The sequence below is a fragment of the Mobula hypostoma genome, chromosome 16 (assembly GCF_963921235.1).
Source record: "Mobula hypostoma chromosome 16, sMobHyp1.1, whole genome shotgun sequence".
Classification (NCBI taxonomy): domain Eukaryota; kingdom Metazoa; phylum Chordata; class Chondrichthyes; order Myliobatiformes; family Myliobatidae; genus Mobula; species Mobula hypostoma.
The window spans coordinates 53,744,153-53,761,105 of record NC_086112.1 but is presented as its reverse complement, the minus strand read 5'-3'; the positions used below and the strand labels follow the sequence as shown (position 1 = coordinate 53,761,105).

Below are 16,953 nucleotides of genomic sequence, written 5' to 3'. Positions count from 1 at the left end.
GTGAAAGCAATATGTGGCTAAGATTTAGAGTAGTAATTTTCTTGTATAGTGTGCATTTTACTCTTGAATAGAGGCAGCTACTTTGAAAATGTGGCAAGTTTTTTTGTGAGGGAGTGCATCTTGCTGTGTGATGCTGCTTATTTTTTATGGCTATGGGTTTGCAAACAAACAAATAATGAATAATAGAAGATCAAACTGTCAGTCTGTTAATCTTCTTGCAATTACACATTTTGAAACTACCAAACCTTTATGACTACAGACGTCATAAGAGCTGTCCCTTCTCTATCAAAGTTTGTCTGCTGTAAATGTTAGTTATCATCACGTTGTAAAGAATGATAACTGCTTGCTTTGTACACAATTTAACTTTGGTGTCACAGGCATGAATGAATGTAATTAACTATGAAATTTATAGATATTAACAATTTCCTCTTGCTGTCAGAATGTATTCCTTTCTCCTAAAGTTTAATGAAGCAACAGCTATTAATAATGTGGGGTATTTTTAATTTCTTGAAACATACTGTGCAGGGTACTGGATTGCATTCTTACTGGCATGCATTGTGAACTGTGGATTGGTGATATTAAGATCAAAACCTTTTCTTGCCATTCAGGAGCCTTTTGAAGATGGTTTTGTAAATGGAGAAGAAAGCAGTCCAGCTGAAGATGCAGTATCAAAACATGTTCCTGACAGTAAAGGTGTTGTAAAGTTTGGCTGGATTAAAGGTGTGCTGGTGAGTAACCACTAAATGTTTTCAATGAGCAACAAGTGCCTGCTGCTGAACTCAGCTGCTAAACCTACACTCAGGTTGGAGGAACAACACCTTATATTCCGTCTAGGTAGCCTCCAACCTGATGGCATGAACATCGATTTCTCTAACTTCTGTTAATGCCCCTCCTCCCCTTCTTACCCCATCCCTGATTTATTATTTATTTGTTTGTTTGATTATTTTTTTCCTCCATTTCCCTCTCACTATAACTCTTTGCCTGTTCTCCATCTTTGTCTGGTGCTCCTCTCCCTCTTTCTTTCTTCCAAGGCCTTCCGTCCCATGGTACTGCCCCTTCTCCAGCCTTGTATCCCTTTTGCCAATCAACTTCCCAGCTCTTGGCTTCATCCCTCCTCCTCCTGTCTTCTCCTATCATTTCAGGTCTCCCCCTCCCCCTCCCCCTTTCAAATCTCTTAGTATCTCTTTTTTTCCATTAGTCCTGACGAAGGGTCTCGACCCGAAACGTCGACTGTACTTCTTCCTAGAGATGCTACCTGGCCTGCTGCGTTCCACCAGCATTTTGTGTGTGTTGCTTGGATTTCCAGCATCTGCAGATTTTTTTTGCTGCTAAGTATTGGGATACATCAACTGTTCTAACCCCATTGCTCATTGAGCTTTCCAAGTCTCGTGGACTTTAGATTTCCAGTAAATGGTTATGGATTCAGTTTTGTGGGGATGCCCCCTCCAGTTTGCAAAAAAAAGAACTAATTCCTTATTCTTGTAACTACTGATAATGTGTTTTGAAGACGTACTGTTTATAATAATTAAAAATTAACCTTTGCACCAATAGTTTTAATAGATGTTAACTGCCAGGGTGAAACTACATTGTGTGAACTTGAGCAAAACAGAAATAGAGAAGTTTTCTGTTCAAAAATAAACTTCATTCTCTGTAATTCTACATGTGATTTAGTTATTTTAACTATACCCCGTGTAGCTTGCACAAAAGGTCTGGAATGTTAGCCATTTCAGTCCATGCATCTGGAAAAACCAAGGAATTGTTAGTGTATAAAGAAAGCGAGGGGTGTAAACAATTTTTGTTTTGGGGAGGTACGGGGTCAGGAATGGAGTATTGTTGGCTGTATGGAGTGCTTGTAATGGGGGTAAACAACAATATCATAGTTTCAAGGAATGCTGTGTTGCGGATTTGAGTCAGCGGTGATTTAAAGGCATTTTGGATGGTGGATGATAGGGGAGTGGAGTTTTGAAATTAAGGGCAGGTTGAAATATCAAATTAAGGATTAAAAAAAATCCTTTTGAGGGGGTTCTTGGTGTGGTATTCTCACATTGACTCTGCTGCTATAACAGTTTGAAAAATTGAATTTAATCTGCAAATGCTTTGGTTTCTGTTGCATCTTGAAGACTTGTGGGTTAGCAGGTTAATTTGGGAGGGGGAGTGAGGGCAGGAGCTTATAGGACAAAGGGGGTTAATGAAGGATTGGTGTAATTGGGTGGTGGTTGTTTGGTATGGCCTTTGGAAGAGCCTGTCTGCCTGCAGTGTGACTCTAACTCTAATCTGTACTTATTAGAAGAAATTCCATTTGACTGAATATTGCTATGGCCTTTTCATCATGAGTGTGGATAAGAAAAAAATCTATTTAACTTCTGATATGGTCTTTAGAGCCAAATAGTTTTCAAATTCAATTAATCTGAATCTCGTTGATGTATTAAAATAATTACTGCAAAAATAGAAGGTTATGGTGCTAGTTATCTGCCAGAAGGATTGTTAGAACTGTTTTGCACAAATAAAATCTGTGATTTTCACTGTAGGAAATGAGGCCAGTCAACACAAACACACTATATAGGGATTTTGGTAGAGGAATTTCAAGTGACCTTTTTTAATATAAAAATCTCTCTTTCAGCATGTCTTTCAACATACCTTTCAGCATTCTGCAGGTTTTTTAAAAAGTCATCCAAAATTGCTCTAAAACTATGAGACTATCTGCTACCCCCAGCATATTACATCTACACTTCTAGTAACTTTGTATTTCCTTAAATCAGTTATCAACCTGTAGGTTTTCTTTAAATCTTGACCTTTTCTAGATGCAGGACGTGAAATCTGGGATTGTTTTTTCCCCTCATTTTGTTTCTTTTATGAAAACCGGACTGCATGTACAAGAAGAGCATTCAGTCGTGCTATGCCTCAGTATGTTGGTAGCCCAGTGCTGCATCAGTCAATTTTCCTCCTTCACAGCTTCAGAAAATAGGGCTTGATCCTGACTTTTGGGTGCTGTTTTCATGAGGCCCTTCTGTTGGTTGGGATGACCATGGCTGTTGTGTCTCGGCTTTCTATGTGATACACAACCCAGTACATACGCCAGGGCAGTATGATATGGAGAGCAAGCTGTTGCCCATGTAGCCCCCACCCCCCCACCCCCATGCAGCTGACAAATCCAGAGGAATAGCAGAGCCAATACAATTTGGCACCAGTGGTATCGCAGGAGTTGACGTCAATGTTGAACTCAACGTATGACTGCCTGAGGGACTCCAGCTCTGGGATTTCTCCTGGATTTACTCCTTATGCCTTTCCCATGAGTGGGAATAGCCAGAAGGCAACGGAGGTCTGATATCGGTTTTCCTTCTAGATGAGCTGCAGCCATGGCTGACAAGCCCCATCTGTCCGAAGCGACTCGTTTTAAGTTCCAGCCACCCGCCTTTTCCCCTTCTTTTCTCAGTAGAAATGGTTCCCCTGGGCTTGGTAACTAATCAACACGTGAAGGCCAGGAGCTGGACTTGGTTGTCAGAGGCTATTTGAGGTGCAAGTCTTTGGAGCATTTAATAGATTGTTGGAGCTTATCCCCACTAACTTCCCTGGCTATAAGAGCCTTAATAAACCATGAATACCATGAATGTTCTGCATGAACTCAGGTTTGTGGATCACTGGGTTCTCTTTTAGGGAAGTATGACGTGTACAAAAATTAATCTTTTTGACGCCGGAACCCTAGGGGGAACCAATACGCTTATCGGCAGATTTGTTAGAGCTGTTGGGGAAGATTTGCCCTAATTGGTAAATTAAGATGGGATAGGAATTGGAGTGAAAGGGCAGAGCATGGGGCATTTGTCGAATCTGAATAAAACCTGGGAGACTAGCTTCTTATTGTCACCACACATTATTGCGCACTCTCCTGCAGGAGTTTGAGACCCAGTTATCAAAAGGAAGGCACATAAGTACTGCTACCATCTGACGAGTGGTGTCCCCCCTCTCTCCCCCCTCTCTCCCCCCTCTCTCCCCCTCTCTCCCCCCTCTCTCCCCCCTCTCTCCCCCCTCTCTCCCCCCTCTCTCCCCCCTCTCTCCCCCCTCTCTCCCCCCTCTCTCCCCCCTCTCTCCCCCCCGTTACAGTCGTATATTTATACGTTACATTACTGTTGCAAGATGTCATTTGAACTGGTACGCCCACCAAGTTAGTTGGTGCAAAACTTAGTTACAGATAAGAGAGTCTGCTAAAGCAAGGTTTAATTACAGATGGATGTGCTGTCCGGTCCTTATCAGTTATTCTCCTTTGCTAGGCCCTGATTTAATTACAGATGGATATTCATTCCTGTCCTTATCGATGAGTCCTCCTCTTTCCCCCTACTCAAACGAGGGTACAATGTATAATTTATCAAATTCTCAATGTCTCTGCAAATTAAGAGAGAACTGGTATAGGCCAGGTTTTTTTTTAAGCTAATGCTGAAGACAGAATTTACTTTAGTTCAAGATTTCCTGTTCAGTCCCAATTATTCTTTTAGCCAGAGATTACCTAGGTTCAAAATGATTTTTTAAAATCCTCAATTCCTCATTCCCTCCTTTTTATCATTTCATGATAAATCTCAGGGCCCAAAGGTTACAATCGGATCCCACAGCTGAAGCAGCTAGCCACCAGTGGCCACAAGCATTGCAATACAAGAATGACAGCAATTACAATAAGTACAATACTTCCATAATGTAATAGTACACCACTGATATCCCCGAAGAAGCTCTCAAACGACCATCATCCTGTCCCGCTGCCAAACCCATGCAACCCCAGTCCTATGTTATGAATCTTTTGTATTTCCTGGGTTATATGCTCAGAAAGGGACGATATGTTACTAGATTAATCAGGTATATAGGTACAGCATTCTTTCCTTATAATGATGCATGTTCCTCCTTTTTCTGCCAGAATAAAATCAAGGACCATCTGGTTCTGTAGGCCTGTTTGCTGGATTGCAATCATTTCAGTGGATATTTCTGTTACTTGGGCCTGTGTGTTTGTTAGGGCCCTTACAGTAACGTTAGCCAACTACTCAAGTGCCGCAGCCAAATTGATTATCTCTCGTGAATTCCTGGCTACTCCATAGGAGGGAAAAGCGATCATCCAAAATCGCTCAGTCTCAGTTATACTTCTGTGCTGCCTGTTCCAATGGGGGTGATCCTGCAACTGGGCCATGACTCTCAGATGGGGTACTAAATATGATAGATAACAACAGCTGGTCCATCTTTTGCTGGGACTTTGTGGATTCCATCTGCTGGCAGTTTCCCTTGGGAGTCATATACAGGCCCAATTTCCACACACCCAGTGGGTGCTATTTACTGGTTGGGGAGGGTCTGCAGTGGTATAGGTGGTACAGCTGTTATTTCCCAGAAAAAATGCATCTTCCCCTCCCTGAAAGTTACAGTAACAGGTGGCATTTACCGCTCTGCTGCTAGGCACCTGCAGGTATGGCCAGGATGCATGTGTGCCAGTATATGAGGTTCCGTTTAGTGGGGGCCTGAGATACCATCCCTCAAAACACTGATAGCCACAGTCATCTCAGACTAGACTACAGTTCCTCGCCTCACTTCCCTGGGTGTTATTTGAGAAAGCCCAGGCTGAGAGTTCCTCACTCTGGTTGAGCGGGATTACTGACAATGGAATCATAGTTTTACCATGCTGCGGAATTTTGGCGCAAACCCAGCAGGCCCCTAGTTCTACCTGTTTGGCATAGGTGTGACAGAGACAGAAGGGTGTTGACATGGAGCCCCTGGATGCTGGGGTGAGCCCTCTCAAAGGCATAAGCACAAACACCACCATCAACCAATACATTTTCCTTTAGTCCGAGAGAGTCCTTCTACTCAGTTCCTTCAGTAACACGTGTGCAGTCTGTTCAGTGTATCCACTGAGATTGCCCCTTCAGTTGCACAGCCGTGGGAGTGGTCAGTAACACTTGATATGGTCCTCTCCACCAAGGTCCAAGTTTCCCTCGATCCCAGTTCTTGATCAGGACAAAATACCCTGGTTCTAGGGTGGGATAGTCACTCCTCTGCGGAGTAGATCTCTTCCTTATAAGCCTGTCGTACCTGCGAATGTAATACTTAGAGAATTTTGGTTAGTTGGCATATATATTTCCCCATCTCTTCTCCTAAGGTATGCATATCCAATTTTTTTTCTGGTAGATTTTCAGGGAGCAATGGTACACCAGGATGTCCGCATGGGCCATCCATAAATGATTTCAGCTGGTGACAACCCTGTTTTCCCCCGTGGGGTAACCCTCATGTAGAACAGGGCTAGTGGTAGGACCATCAACCAAGTGAGTCCAGTCTCCACTGTTAGTTTGGCCAATTTACTTTTCAGAGTGCCGTTGGCTCTTTCCACTATGCCAGTGGCCCGTGGGTGGTGTACACACTGGAATTGTTGCTTGATAGCTGTTTCGTTACATACCCCCTCGTTTACTTTTGCCACAAAGTGTGGACCATTGTCAGAGCTCAGCATCACTGGCAGGCTATACCTGGGAATTATTTCCCATAATAATACCTTCACAACAGTCATAGCAGTATTATTGGGAGTTGGAATAGCTTCAGTCCATCTACTAAACACATCTATAATAACTAAGCAATATCTATAGCAATGTAATCTAGGCAATTCAATAAAATCATCTTGTAGACATGAGAAAGGTTCACCTGGCAAGGGAGTCGTACCTGGTGTGCAGAGTACAGGTTACCAACCATTCCATCCTTTTCCAGATATGTACAATTATGTACATAATCAACCAATATTGGTAAAAACTGTAGGAACACAAACCTGTCCTGCTGGGGTGGCCCAAAGGTCGGGGTCTTTCTGGCACCCCACCTGGGACCACAGTTTGTCCTCTTCCTCAGCGGCATCCCCCAGAAGATACGTACCTTCCACGTCTGGTAAACTCGTTCTGCTTAAGTCACAGAGGGTTGCTTGACGGGAACCCAAGGGGACTATGACTACCAAGGATTGTGCCGCACTTTTTGCTGTCTTACCTGCTAAAACATTGCCTTTAGTGACCTGGTTGGACATGTGGGTGTGGGCCGCACATTTAATAACAGCCAAAACTCGAGGTAGCTGTAGAGTGGTGAGTAAGTTGTTTACAAAGGTGGCATTACTAATGGGGTGGCCAGAGGAGGTCAGGAATCCCCGAAGTTCCCAGCGAGCCCCGCGAACCCTGTAGTCATGTGCAGCTCCAAATGCATAATGGGAGTCTGTGTAAACGTTCGCGCTTTTGTCTGTTGCTAGGATACAGGCACGAGTCAGAGCAAACAGCTTAGCCTTCTGGGCTGAGACAGCTGCTTCAAAAGAGGACTGCTCAATTACTTCACTGTCCGTCACTATCGCATAGCCAGAATATCGTTTCCCTGCTGGATCCACAAAAGAGCTTCCATCCTCATAAAACGTTGTCTCGGGCTTGAGGGGGTATTGCGGAATGGATGAGAGAGTCTGTCCTTCTTTCACGGTGATCCGGATGGGACGGGGGCAGTTGGTGCAGCCGACTTCATGGCTTGAAATTGCCCAGAGATGGGGTACAACGTCTTAGGTTCAGTCAATATTAAAAGACTGTCTTACCAGATGTCCTGTCTTCACTTCAGACTCTTTCCAGTATCGGAGTTGGCCTGCGGCCAAGTCTTGCAAGTCTCCCTTGGCGCTGGAAGCTTGTTTCGTCAGGGTGTAGGCAAGGAACCCTAGGATCTTTGGCTTGAACCCAGGGCAAACCCCAACGGTGGTATGGGGTACCATCAGTTCTGTCTGTCAGCAAAGGAAATCTGGAATTTCAGCCAGTAATGCACTGCCCTCTCTTCCTTTAACCACTCCAGTCACTGTGATTGGGAACTTCTGTCCCTCAAGGGGTGCTCAATATTGGCTTTCCTCAGTGGCGCTCCCCGTAGGGTCGTAGCACAGGGTCACATGGGGGTTGACCGCTGGCTGAGGGGGTTCAACCGAAGTGGAGTCCAGATTAAGTGCCCACCACTGGAGGGGGGGGTGGGGGCGGGTCGGAATCTGGGGAAGCTGTCGGTTGTTCACTAGTCCCAGGGTAATGCCCTTGTCTGTGTATAGAATCCCGACTTCCAAAGGACCGAGCAAGTCTCTCCCTACTAGATTACACCCCAGACTGCTGATGACTGTAAATGAAACCTCACACTGGTTTCCCCTGGTATTCCACCTGCAGTGGCTGGGTACATGAGTGCGTATGTTCCGTGCCTTCGAACCCAGACAGTGATTGTAGTGTCCGATAGCTGGAATCACTGTTCTGATACTATTTCCTGATCGAGAGTGGTTGTGGTAGCCCCCATATCAATCATAAACGGAATTGGAATTTCAGCAACTTGCAGTATTATATTGGGCTCTTCCTTCACGGTAGGGAGCATCCTGGCTTGTCAATTTCTAAACAGGTTGTGGGCAGAGAATGTGGTCGTTGTCCCCACCTGTCCCTTGGTAGGTTTTTGTTCCCAGTTCTGATCCCCAGGTATAGCCCGCTCACGTCCTTCTCCCTGCTGAACATATTCATCTTTAATATTAGTTCCCTTCAGGATTGATCAGGATTCGAAAGCTGGGTCCCAATAATGTCAAAGCTCATTGCATTCGATTTCGGTCATTGTCAGGCCAATCCGTATTATTTGTTTTAATCATGTTGGCTAACTTGGTTGGTAAGCATTGGAGCAGTGGGGCATTATACTGGGGGGACAGATTCCCATCGTTAAAGGCTTGGTCTCCTGCGAAAGTGCAGTAGCAGGCCACAAATCGCTCCCAATAGTCTGGTCCTGATTCTCCAGGCTTAGATTTGCATTCAAGTACTTTACTGATGTTTACAGGTTGCTGGAGAGCCCTTTCCAAGGCTTGAATAATCTGGTCTGTCTGTTCCTTCTCATTAGGGTTTTCCGCCTGTAACTCCTAGAATTCTGCCTTCCATTTCCACCCCTCATCAACTGAGAGAATCATGCAGCAGAGACCGAATAAATCTTGCAGGGTCGCATTATACATTTGTATAGTACTGTGGACATACTGAGCAAATTGTGCTGTGTTTTTTCTACCTGGTGCCGGATTCATGATCATTATCATTTCTTGAGGCTTCCATGGTGCATACACAGGAATCACTGAGGGCTGTCCCTTCTCTGCTATTCGTGGACTGGGCAGCATTCAGGTGGGCAATTGTCTTGGTGGAGCCGTTAACTCTGGGTATTTATCGGATTCTTCCCTCCCCATCTCGGAACAATCCTTAGTATTCCCTTTATGGATCTCAGGGTATAGGGACCTCCCCTTCCCTGCTGCCACTGTTTTACCCGAGCGGCCGCCATATCTGAATACTAGGAGGATTAAGGTTCGGGAGCACTGGGTGCACTTGGCCCCTGGTAAGGTGCTGGGAGGGGCAGTGTACAAAGAGTGCCCAATCCTCATCGCAGTCACTGTCTTCAAACAGGGTCGGTATGCCAGACATGGGTTCGGGATCCCTTGTTTCCCTATTAGTTTGAACTTTAGACTGACGTTCCTGCCCTTCTCTCCTATCTAGGTCAGCCTTGGTTTGCTTGCGTTGTTTTTCCTGCTCTCGTTTTCGGTGCCCGTTCACCCATTCACACTCCTCCTTTATTGTCTCCCAACCTTTGGCGTTCCTTCTGCAGTACATACCTCTCTCCCTTTGTCACATGCATTATTCCTCCAACGTGCTAATAATGTACTGTTCCACTTTACATCTGCCTTATCCTTCCATTCCTTTATCAACAATTTCCACTTCTTTCCACAGTTCTTTTTCCATATCAAATTTACTGCTTGTTCTCATGAGGTAATATCCCAGGTTACCCCGCCCCCCCAGTGGCCACATTTTGTTCCACAATTTCTTATTCAGCGCTGCACTCAAAATTCGCAAAGATTTTTCCTTGTTTGGAAAACTCTCACACATATTGTGTAGGGCTGCTCCTGGCCCACTCGTATCAATCGACTGCAATTGACCCATGTTCTCTAAGTAATTTACCCGGCACAAATCCTGTTGCTCAATTAACAATCAGAGAAATCTATCCGGCTTGGTACCTCCTGCTCAATTGATAAATTTACCCGGCACATCTACCTCCTGCCCACTTAGTAAAATTTTGCCTACCTTATACGAGTCTCCTGACAGATACTTTCCCGATCCTGTCAAGGTTATGCAATTGGCCTTGGGCGAGGGACTGTACCTCCAAAGGAACTAATGGAGAGTGACAAAAGTTAAAATACCTATTGGACATCCGGTCGGTCTCCGCAGTCCCCAGAGCGGTCCAGCCACTTACTCAGCCCATCTGTTTGACGCTTCCTGTATTGTGATCCTGTTCGTGACGCCAAAATGTTAAAGTCTAATCTGAATAAAACTCGGCTTCTTATCATCACCACAGTTTATTGCGCACTCTCCTGCAGGAGTTTGAGAACCAGTTGTCAATGGGAAGGCATGTAAGTATTGCCACCATCTGACAAGTGGACTCTCTCTCGTTATAGCCGTGTATTTATACATAGTAAGTCCCATACATTACTGTTGCAAGATGTCATTTGAACTGGTATGCCCACCAAGTCCGTTGGTGCAAAACTTAGTTACAGATAAGAGTGTCTGCTAAAGCAAGGTTTCATTACAGATGGATGTGCTGTCCAGTCCTTATCAGTTATTCTCCTTTGCTAGGCCCTGACTTAATTACAGATGGATATTCATTCCTGTCCTTATCAGTGAGTCCTCCTCTTCCCCCCTACTCGAACGAGAGTACAATGTACAATTTATCAAATTCTCAATGTCTCTGCAAATTAAGAGAGAATTGGTATAAGCCGTTCTTGTTTTTTAGCTAACTGCTGAAGACAGAGTTTACTTTAGTTCAAAATTTTCTATTCAGTCCCAATTATTCTTTTAGCCAGAGGTTACCTAGGTTCAAAATGATTTTTGTAAATCCTCAATTCCTCGGAAGGTCAATCAGTTGATAGAGCAGAATTGTAGTCAGTTGGGTTGAAGAAAGGAAACTGTATTGAAGTTCAATGTTGTGTTGGAAGGCTCTTAACTTAGACAATGAGACACTAAGAGCAGAATTGTGTCATTTGGCCCATCAAGTCTGCTTTGCCATTCAATCATTGCATTTAGTGTTGCAGGAGTATTTTCTGAAGAACATTGAGGGCAAAAAAATAATATCCTTCAAATACAGTGCCTCCAGTCAATTCAATTATTTTACTAAAACCTACACTTTTTCTCTTTACTTATCGAGCAAGTGGGTAATATTTTGAAAGAGCGATACACTGTTCCAGTACAATGAATTTTTTGTACATGTAACCTGTGCATGCTGTACCTCGCAACAAATTATTCTGGACTTGCTCACTAGACATGATATTTGGCTTTGATATTGAGGTTTCTCTTTTGATTAAAACGTACCTATTTACATCTATTAGTTTTCATTTCAAGAATAAACCTATTTTTCTCCCTTGACCAGAAGAAGCATTGTGCTGGATTTTCTATTAGTGACTGTCATGTTGCTTACTTGTTAGTGTACAGCTATAGGGAAGTGTTATTGCCCATTTAATTGTTCTCCTTTTTACCCATTAGTTTATGAAAACTGGCTTGTAAGTTGTTTTTGTTTTGTTTTGAGTTCTGATAGCTGATTATTCATTACATAGTCAGTGACCATATTTTAATGATCTTAAAAGTTCAATAACTTTTTAAATTACATGATTTTAAGTGAACTCAGGTAAAAGTAACCAAAGTGATTTGGATAATTCACTTCCTGTTTTATTTGTTATCAGCTGTTTGTTTTTTTTTAAAAAAAAGATGTGATCCCTTTTCTCCTCATGGAAATTTTCCCTATCCACTAGGTACGATGTATGCTAAATATCTGGGGAGTGATGCTCTTCATACGTTTGTCATGGATTGTTGGCCACGCTGGTATAGGTAGGTAAAATAAATTTAATATTAGTTTGTGGTGAGCTCGTGCTTAACTGAGCCTTTTTAACTTAAATTTGAATGCAAATGATTAATTTGTGTAACACATGTTTCACTTTAGTTGGGTGTCAATGTTACAGTTTGTAGTGAAATATTTATAACTATGGACAATACAATTAATACCTTGAAAGAATTCGTAAATGCTGAATCTTTACTTCAAGATCTAAATTCAGCTGGTCATGTTCCATGAATGTGGCACAATTAGTAAAGAACTTGAGGGTAAATAGGACTTTGTACAAGAAGATATTTGTCACAAACTTGTTGGAAAGCATGGTCTTTAATTAATACTCCTGTCTTCCCCTGTTTAAGACAAGGGTTCCCAACCTGGGGCCCATGTACCCCTTGCTTAATGGTGTTGGTAGATAGCATAATAAAGGTTGGGAATACCTGGTTTAGTGTCTTTATCTCTGCAAATTGCTGTCAATAGTACCTGCTAAGTTCAACATGGGGGACAGTTTGTGAATATATATTTGTAATTAAGTTTTATCAGGTTGAGTTTAACATTATAAGCTGCTATGGAAAGGCTTACTTGATATTGTTGGAATATTCCTCATAAAGTTGGACTGTTGTTGTAAATCCCTATTCTTGAAAAATTAATTAAGAAACAGTTTCCAATGCAAAGCTGTACTTAGAGAATAGATTTATCCGGAAAAGATTATGTCTTAGTAGTAGATCATTAAGCTAAAAGCTGTATCCGGGTTAATAATACAAGTTGAGTACTTCATTACATCTGGATATTTAATCATCAATTTGATTTTTTAAAAATTAATTGACAGCTTGGATTTGCCTATATTTATCCTTATAGAAATATCTTTGGCATATACAGAATTTAATGCTTGGAATTCTATTTGTAAACATTTATATTTCACAGGATTAGATTTGCTTATTTTGGTGATTATATTGATGCAGTGCTATGAAATCTCCATAATACTCAGGCATGTTTGGCTTGTCTACTATTTATACCTTTAACTATTTTTGCGCCTAGATGGCTCGACCATTCCAATGTACAACGTTTGTGCTTGCTAATTGGTACCCCTTTTGTCAATATCAATTGAAAATTGTCCAAAACTTTTGCCTGACTTCTTGTTCCAAGTCCCATTTACCCTAAGTACTTTGCTAGTTGAACCACAGTACTTTGTAAAATCTTGCCTTGATTTTTGTTTCAAATGCTTATCCTCATTTTCAAATCTATTTTATGGTACTGGTGTCCATAAAACTGCAGTGTCCTGCTCTGCAATTGTCCATATTGTTTCTTGATCTCCCAAATGTAATTGTGCTGCACCATTAGTTCTCAGACTTTGGCTGACAACACACTGGGAAGTCGTCAATACTTCCTATCCTTAAAAGATGAACAGGAATATGAAAATCTTCACTGCAAAATTTTGTCCTTGGAGTACTTGGAGGGAAATCGTTTAAAAGAAAATACTAAGTGTTATGAGAAGCCAGGAATTGTATTAAACAAAGAACTTTCTGGATTAGTCCAAATCATTTATTTATGCATTTTAACAACTTAAATTTTTGTTTGTAGTTTAGATGGCTTGCTTGATTAATGCACATGTGATTAAGTTTTAACATGAGAGTATTGTGCAAGAAAAATTGTACTATTGGATGAAGTCAGTGAAGGCTGTTATACTGGTCTATTTAAGGTCAAAATGTTATTAGTTATTGAATTTAAAAAATACATTAGAAAGAATAATTTAAAATTTTGCTTTATGAATTGATTTTCTTATAACTCTTAATCCAAATTGAAGCTGTGCTTGCTTTTGGCTATAATCCAACAGTAGATGTAATCAGGAGTTTGTGTCATCATGTTAACCAGGTTATTTCTAGATTGCATTTTATATCAGAGCAAAAGTAAAAGTGTGAGAAATAGCCTGTTGTAGACCTTTATAGGCCTTTTGTGACTGATCTCCTACTTTGCTGATGCTTTTCCAATACAAAACTCTATTTCCCTTAATTTAATATTCAGAACTATATCTGTATTTGAATCAAACAACTGAGCCTCCATAGCCCTCTAGGATTTTAAAAATAATAGAAGTATCCTGAGTGGAGAAACATCTCATCCCAGTGAGGTCTCCTCTCCTTAGCCAAAGTAATGTAGGTTATGAACAGCTGGGGCTCAATCATCCCAATATGCCTCCAGTATCCCAATAGTCATATCCTGCCAAATTTAAAACTATCTGTTTTTCCCCCACTCTGCCTAATTTCTATCTGAAAACCAGTTCTCAATTCACTTTATTATATTTTAATACCAATTCCATGTGCTTTAACCTTTTTGATCAATTTAAGTAGCATCATAACCAACACTTTCCAGAAATCCAAATGTACCCTATTCACTAGATGTTCCTTTATCTATCCTACTACTCACCACATTAGGTAAACATGATTTTCTTTATCTCTGTCCAATCCTGTTATTCTTGTTTCGGCACTTTTTTCATAGATTGCACTATTTCCCCTTCCACTAATATTAATAGGTCACTAGCTCCTGCATTTTTTTATTCATTGTTCTTAAGTATTGCCATTCACATTTGTCACTTTGAAATCCATAGGAGCAATTTCTAGAATTAATAAAACTTCAGAAGATACCCAGAGCATCCGCTATCTCTGAAAACACCTCTTTCAAAACTCTGATGTAAATTTTTACGTCCTTGTCATTGATGTACTTGAAAACTAAAGAACTGCTTTTGTGTTATTTTTGACATCAGCTCAGTTCTGTTGGCTCTGTATTATTGCCACACCCTTTCCCCCCCATATACCTAGTAAGATATGAGTATCTTCTGTGAACATTGATGCAAAGTAACTGTTTATTTCTTTTTCCTCATTAGAAATTCTCCTATCGGTCTGTAAAAAGTTGCACATGAAATGGTCTTTATTTTTAATGTACCAATAAAAACTCAGAAGTTTGTTTTATTTTTCTCATGAACTGACTTGTAATTTATCTTTACATTCTTTGTAATTTTCCTGGTTCTAAAATACTTGGGCCGAATACTTCTGGCAAATTTCTGAGCCTCTTCTTTAGAAATAACACACTATACTTTCTCTGGTCACTTGTAGATGAATTGTGGATCCACTGCTTTAAAGGAAAACTTTTGGCAAGCTATGCAGTGGGGAGGGTGTACGTCAGTATGACAGGGTGGGAGGAGGGGTGGAATGACAGGGAAGTTGTGGAGGGAGAGGTAGGGAAGGAGGGGGGAACACTGGAAGAAGACAGTGGGAAATTGGAAAGATGGAGGAAACAGGGGAATGTGGGTGGAAGAGAAGGTTGAGAAGGAGGGAGTGGACAGAAAAAGGGGGAGAGCAGAGAGTAAAGGGAGAGAGGATGAGTGTGGAGAAGGGTGGAGGAAGAGGTGTGAAAGGAGAGCATGAAGTGGGTAGAGAGGGAGAGAAACAGTGGGGAGTGTGAGGAAAGAGGCAGAGTGAAGAAGGGAATGATGAGGGGAGGAGGGAGCTCCATGCTTCTCATACCTTCCTAGGGGACAATGAAAGTGTCCATGAGCTGTGGTTAAACTCCTCCTTGGCCCGGTCCTGCATGGCGTAGTTCTTATCGGGCAGAGCATTTGTAATCAGGAAGGTGGCGTCCTTAATGATGGCCTGAAAGAGAACTCAGCAATACATGCCACTTTATGGTCGCCATACCCACTCCCTTGTGTTTGTATTATGGTCGATGAACAAGAGGTTGGACAAAGTTCCAATCCTGGTACCATTGACAGGAGGATGGCAGGAGGTGACAAAAATAATGGCAGAGAAGTGGAGAGGAGATATTGAGGCTAAAGGTAAGGAGAACACAGTACATGAATGGGGCCTTCATCCCACCATGATGAATCTTTGGAATTCATTATCACAAATGGCTGTGGAGGCCGAATCATTGGGTGTATTGAAAGTGGAGGATGGTGGGTTCTTGATTAGCAAGAGTTACAGGGAGGAGGCAGGAGAATGGGGTTGAGAAAGAGAAAATAAATGCCGCATGATGGAATGGTAGAGCAGACTCTGGGCCAAATAATCTAATTCTGTTTCTATGACAGATGGATTTTTAAATGCTAGTCATTTCCTACACTGTATAATCTTCTGATTGTATACTCACAATTAACCACAAAAAGTTCTCCTGTTCTACCCTGTAGTTTCCTTTGATTAAGGTTTCAGACCCTGTGCTGCATTTGTGTTGAATTGCATTTCAATCCAGATGAGGTTCAGGAGTTACATTTTGAAATCTGTAATTATTGGCTCCTAATGCTGAATAGAAATTTAGAAGAGTGAAAAGTGATGACATTGGAGCATATATTGGAAGGATGTGAAGGGTATTTCAGTGACCTAGAAATGGGGTCATCTTTGTTTGAAAGGGACTGCAGTATCTTGTCAAGAGAGACTTTATTTACATTTTGCCTTTTTGTTCAACAAGGGTTGAGGTGAAAGTTTCTTGTGGGTGGCAGTAGGGATGGTAGACTGGAATGAGGAATTGAGGTTACAGTATGAGCAGCCATGATCTCAATGTATAGCTCACCAGGCTAGGGACAGCAGCCTTAATGGTTGTATGCGGTAGTGTTGTGCTAGAATTCAATTAATGGTTCATGTTGCTTGATTTCCTGTCATGTTTAATCCTTTTGCTTATAGTGTGTCAAATGAGTATCAATATGATGTGCATGCATGTGTCTAATACACAAACTTTAATGCAGTTTAGTTTACAGAGCTAAACGTTCAATATTTTGTATTGGATTTTTTTTCTGAATTTTGTTCATCTGTAAACAGGTCTGGCTCTCGTAGTTATTGGCATGGCAACTGTTGTCACCACCATCACAGGGCTATCAACGTCTGCTATAACCACAAATGGATTTGTTCGTGGAGGTAATGTTTTTGTGTTTGGCTTGCACTATGTTCATACCAATGCAATGCATTTCTTCTTTGTAACTCCCTGAGATCTTAAACATTTCCTTTTGTGCATGTAATTGTTTGTGCTAGATATAAAAGGAGGAACTGAAGGTTTGTTTGAATAATTTTTAGATCACTGTGTCTGTAGTTCAAGGACTCC

General features: G+C 41.7%; 1 protein-coding gene across 1 annotated transcript in view; it reads left to right on the top strand.

Annotated features, from left to right (window-relative positions):
- slc12a2 (solute carrier family 12 member 2) overlaps positions 1-16,953 on the top strand; it is a 207,767-nt gene that overhangs the window by 57,939 nt on the left and 132,875 nt on the right. Inside the window, exons 2-4 of the mRNA XM_063068955.1 lie at positions 609-728; positions 11,804-11,879; positions 16,674-16,769. Of these exons, the coding sequence (XP_062925025.1) occupies positions 609-728; positions 11,804-11,879; positions 16,674-16,769 (292 nt within the window). The remainder of the gene's footprint in view (positions 1-608; positions 729-11,803; positions 11,880-16,673; positions 16,770-16,953) is intronic.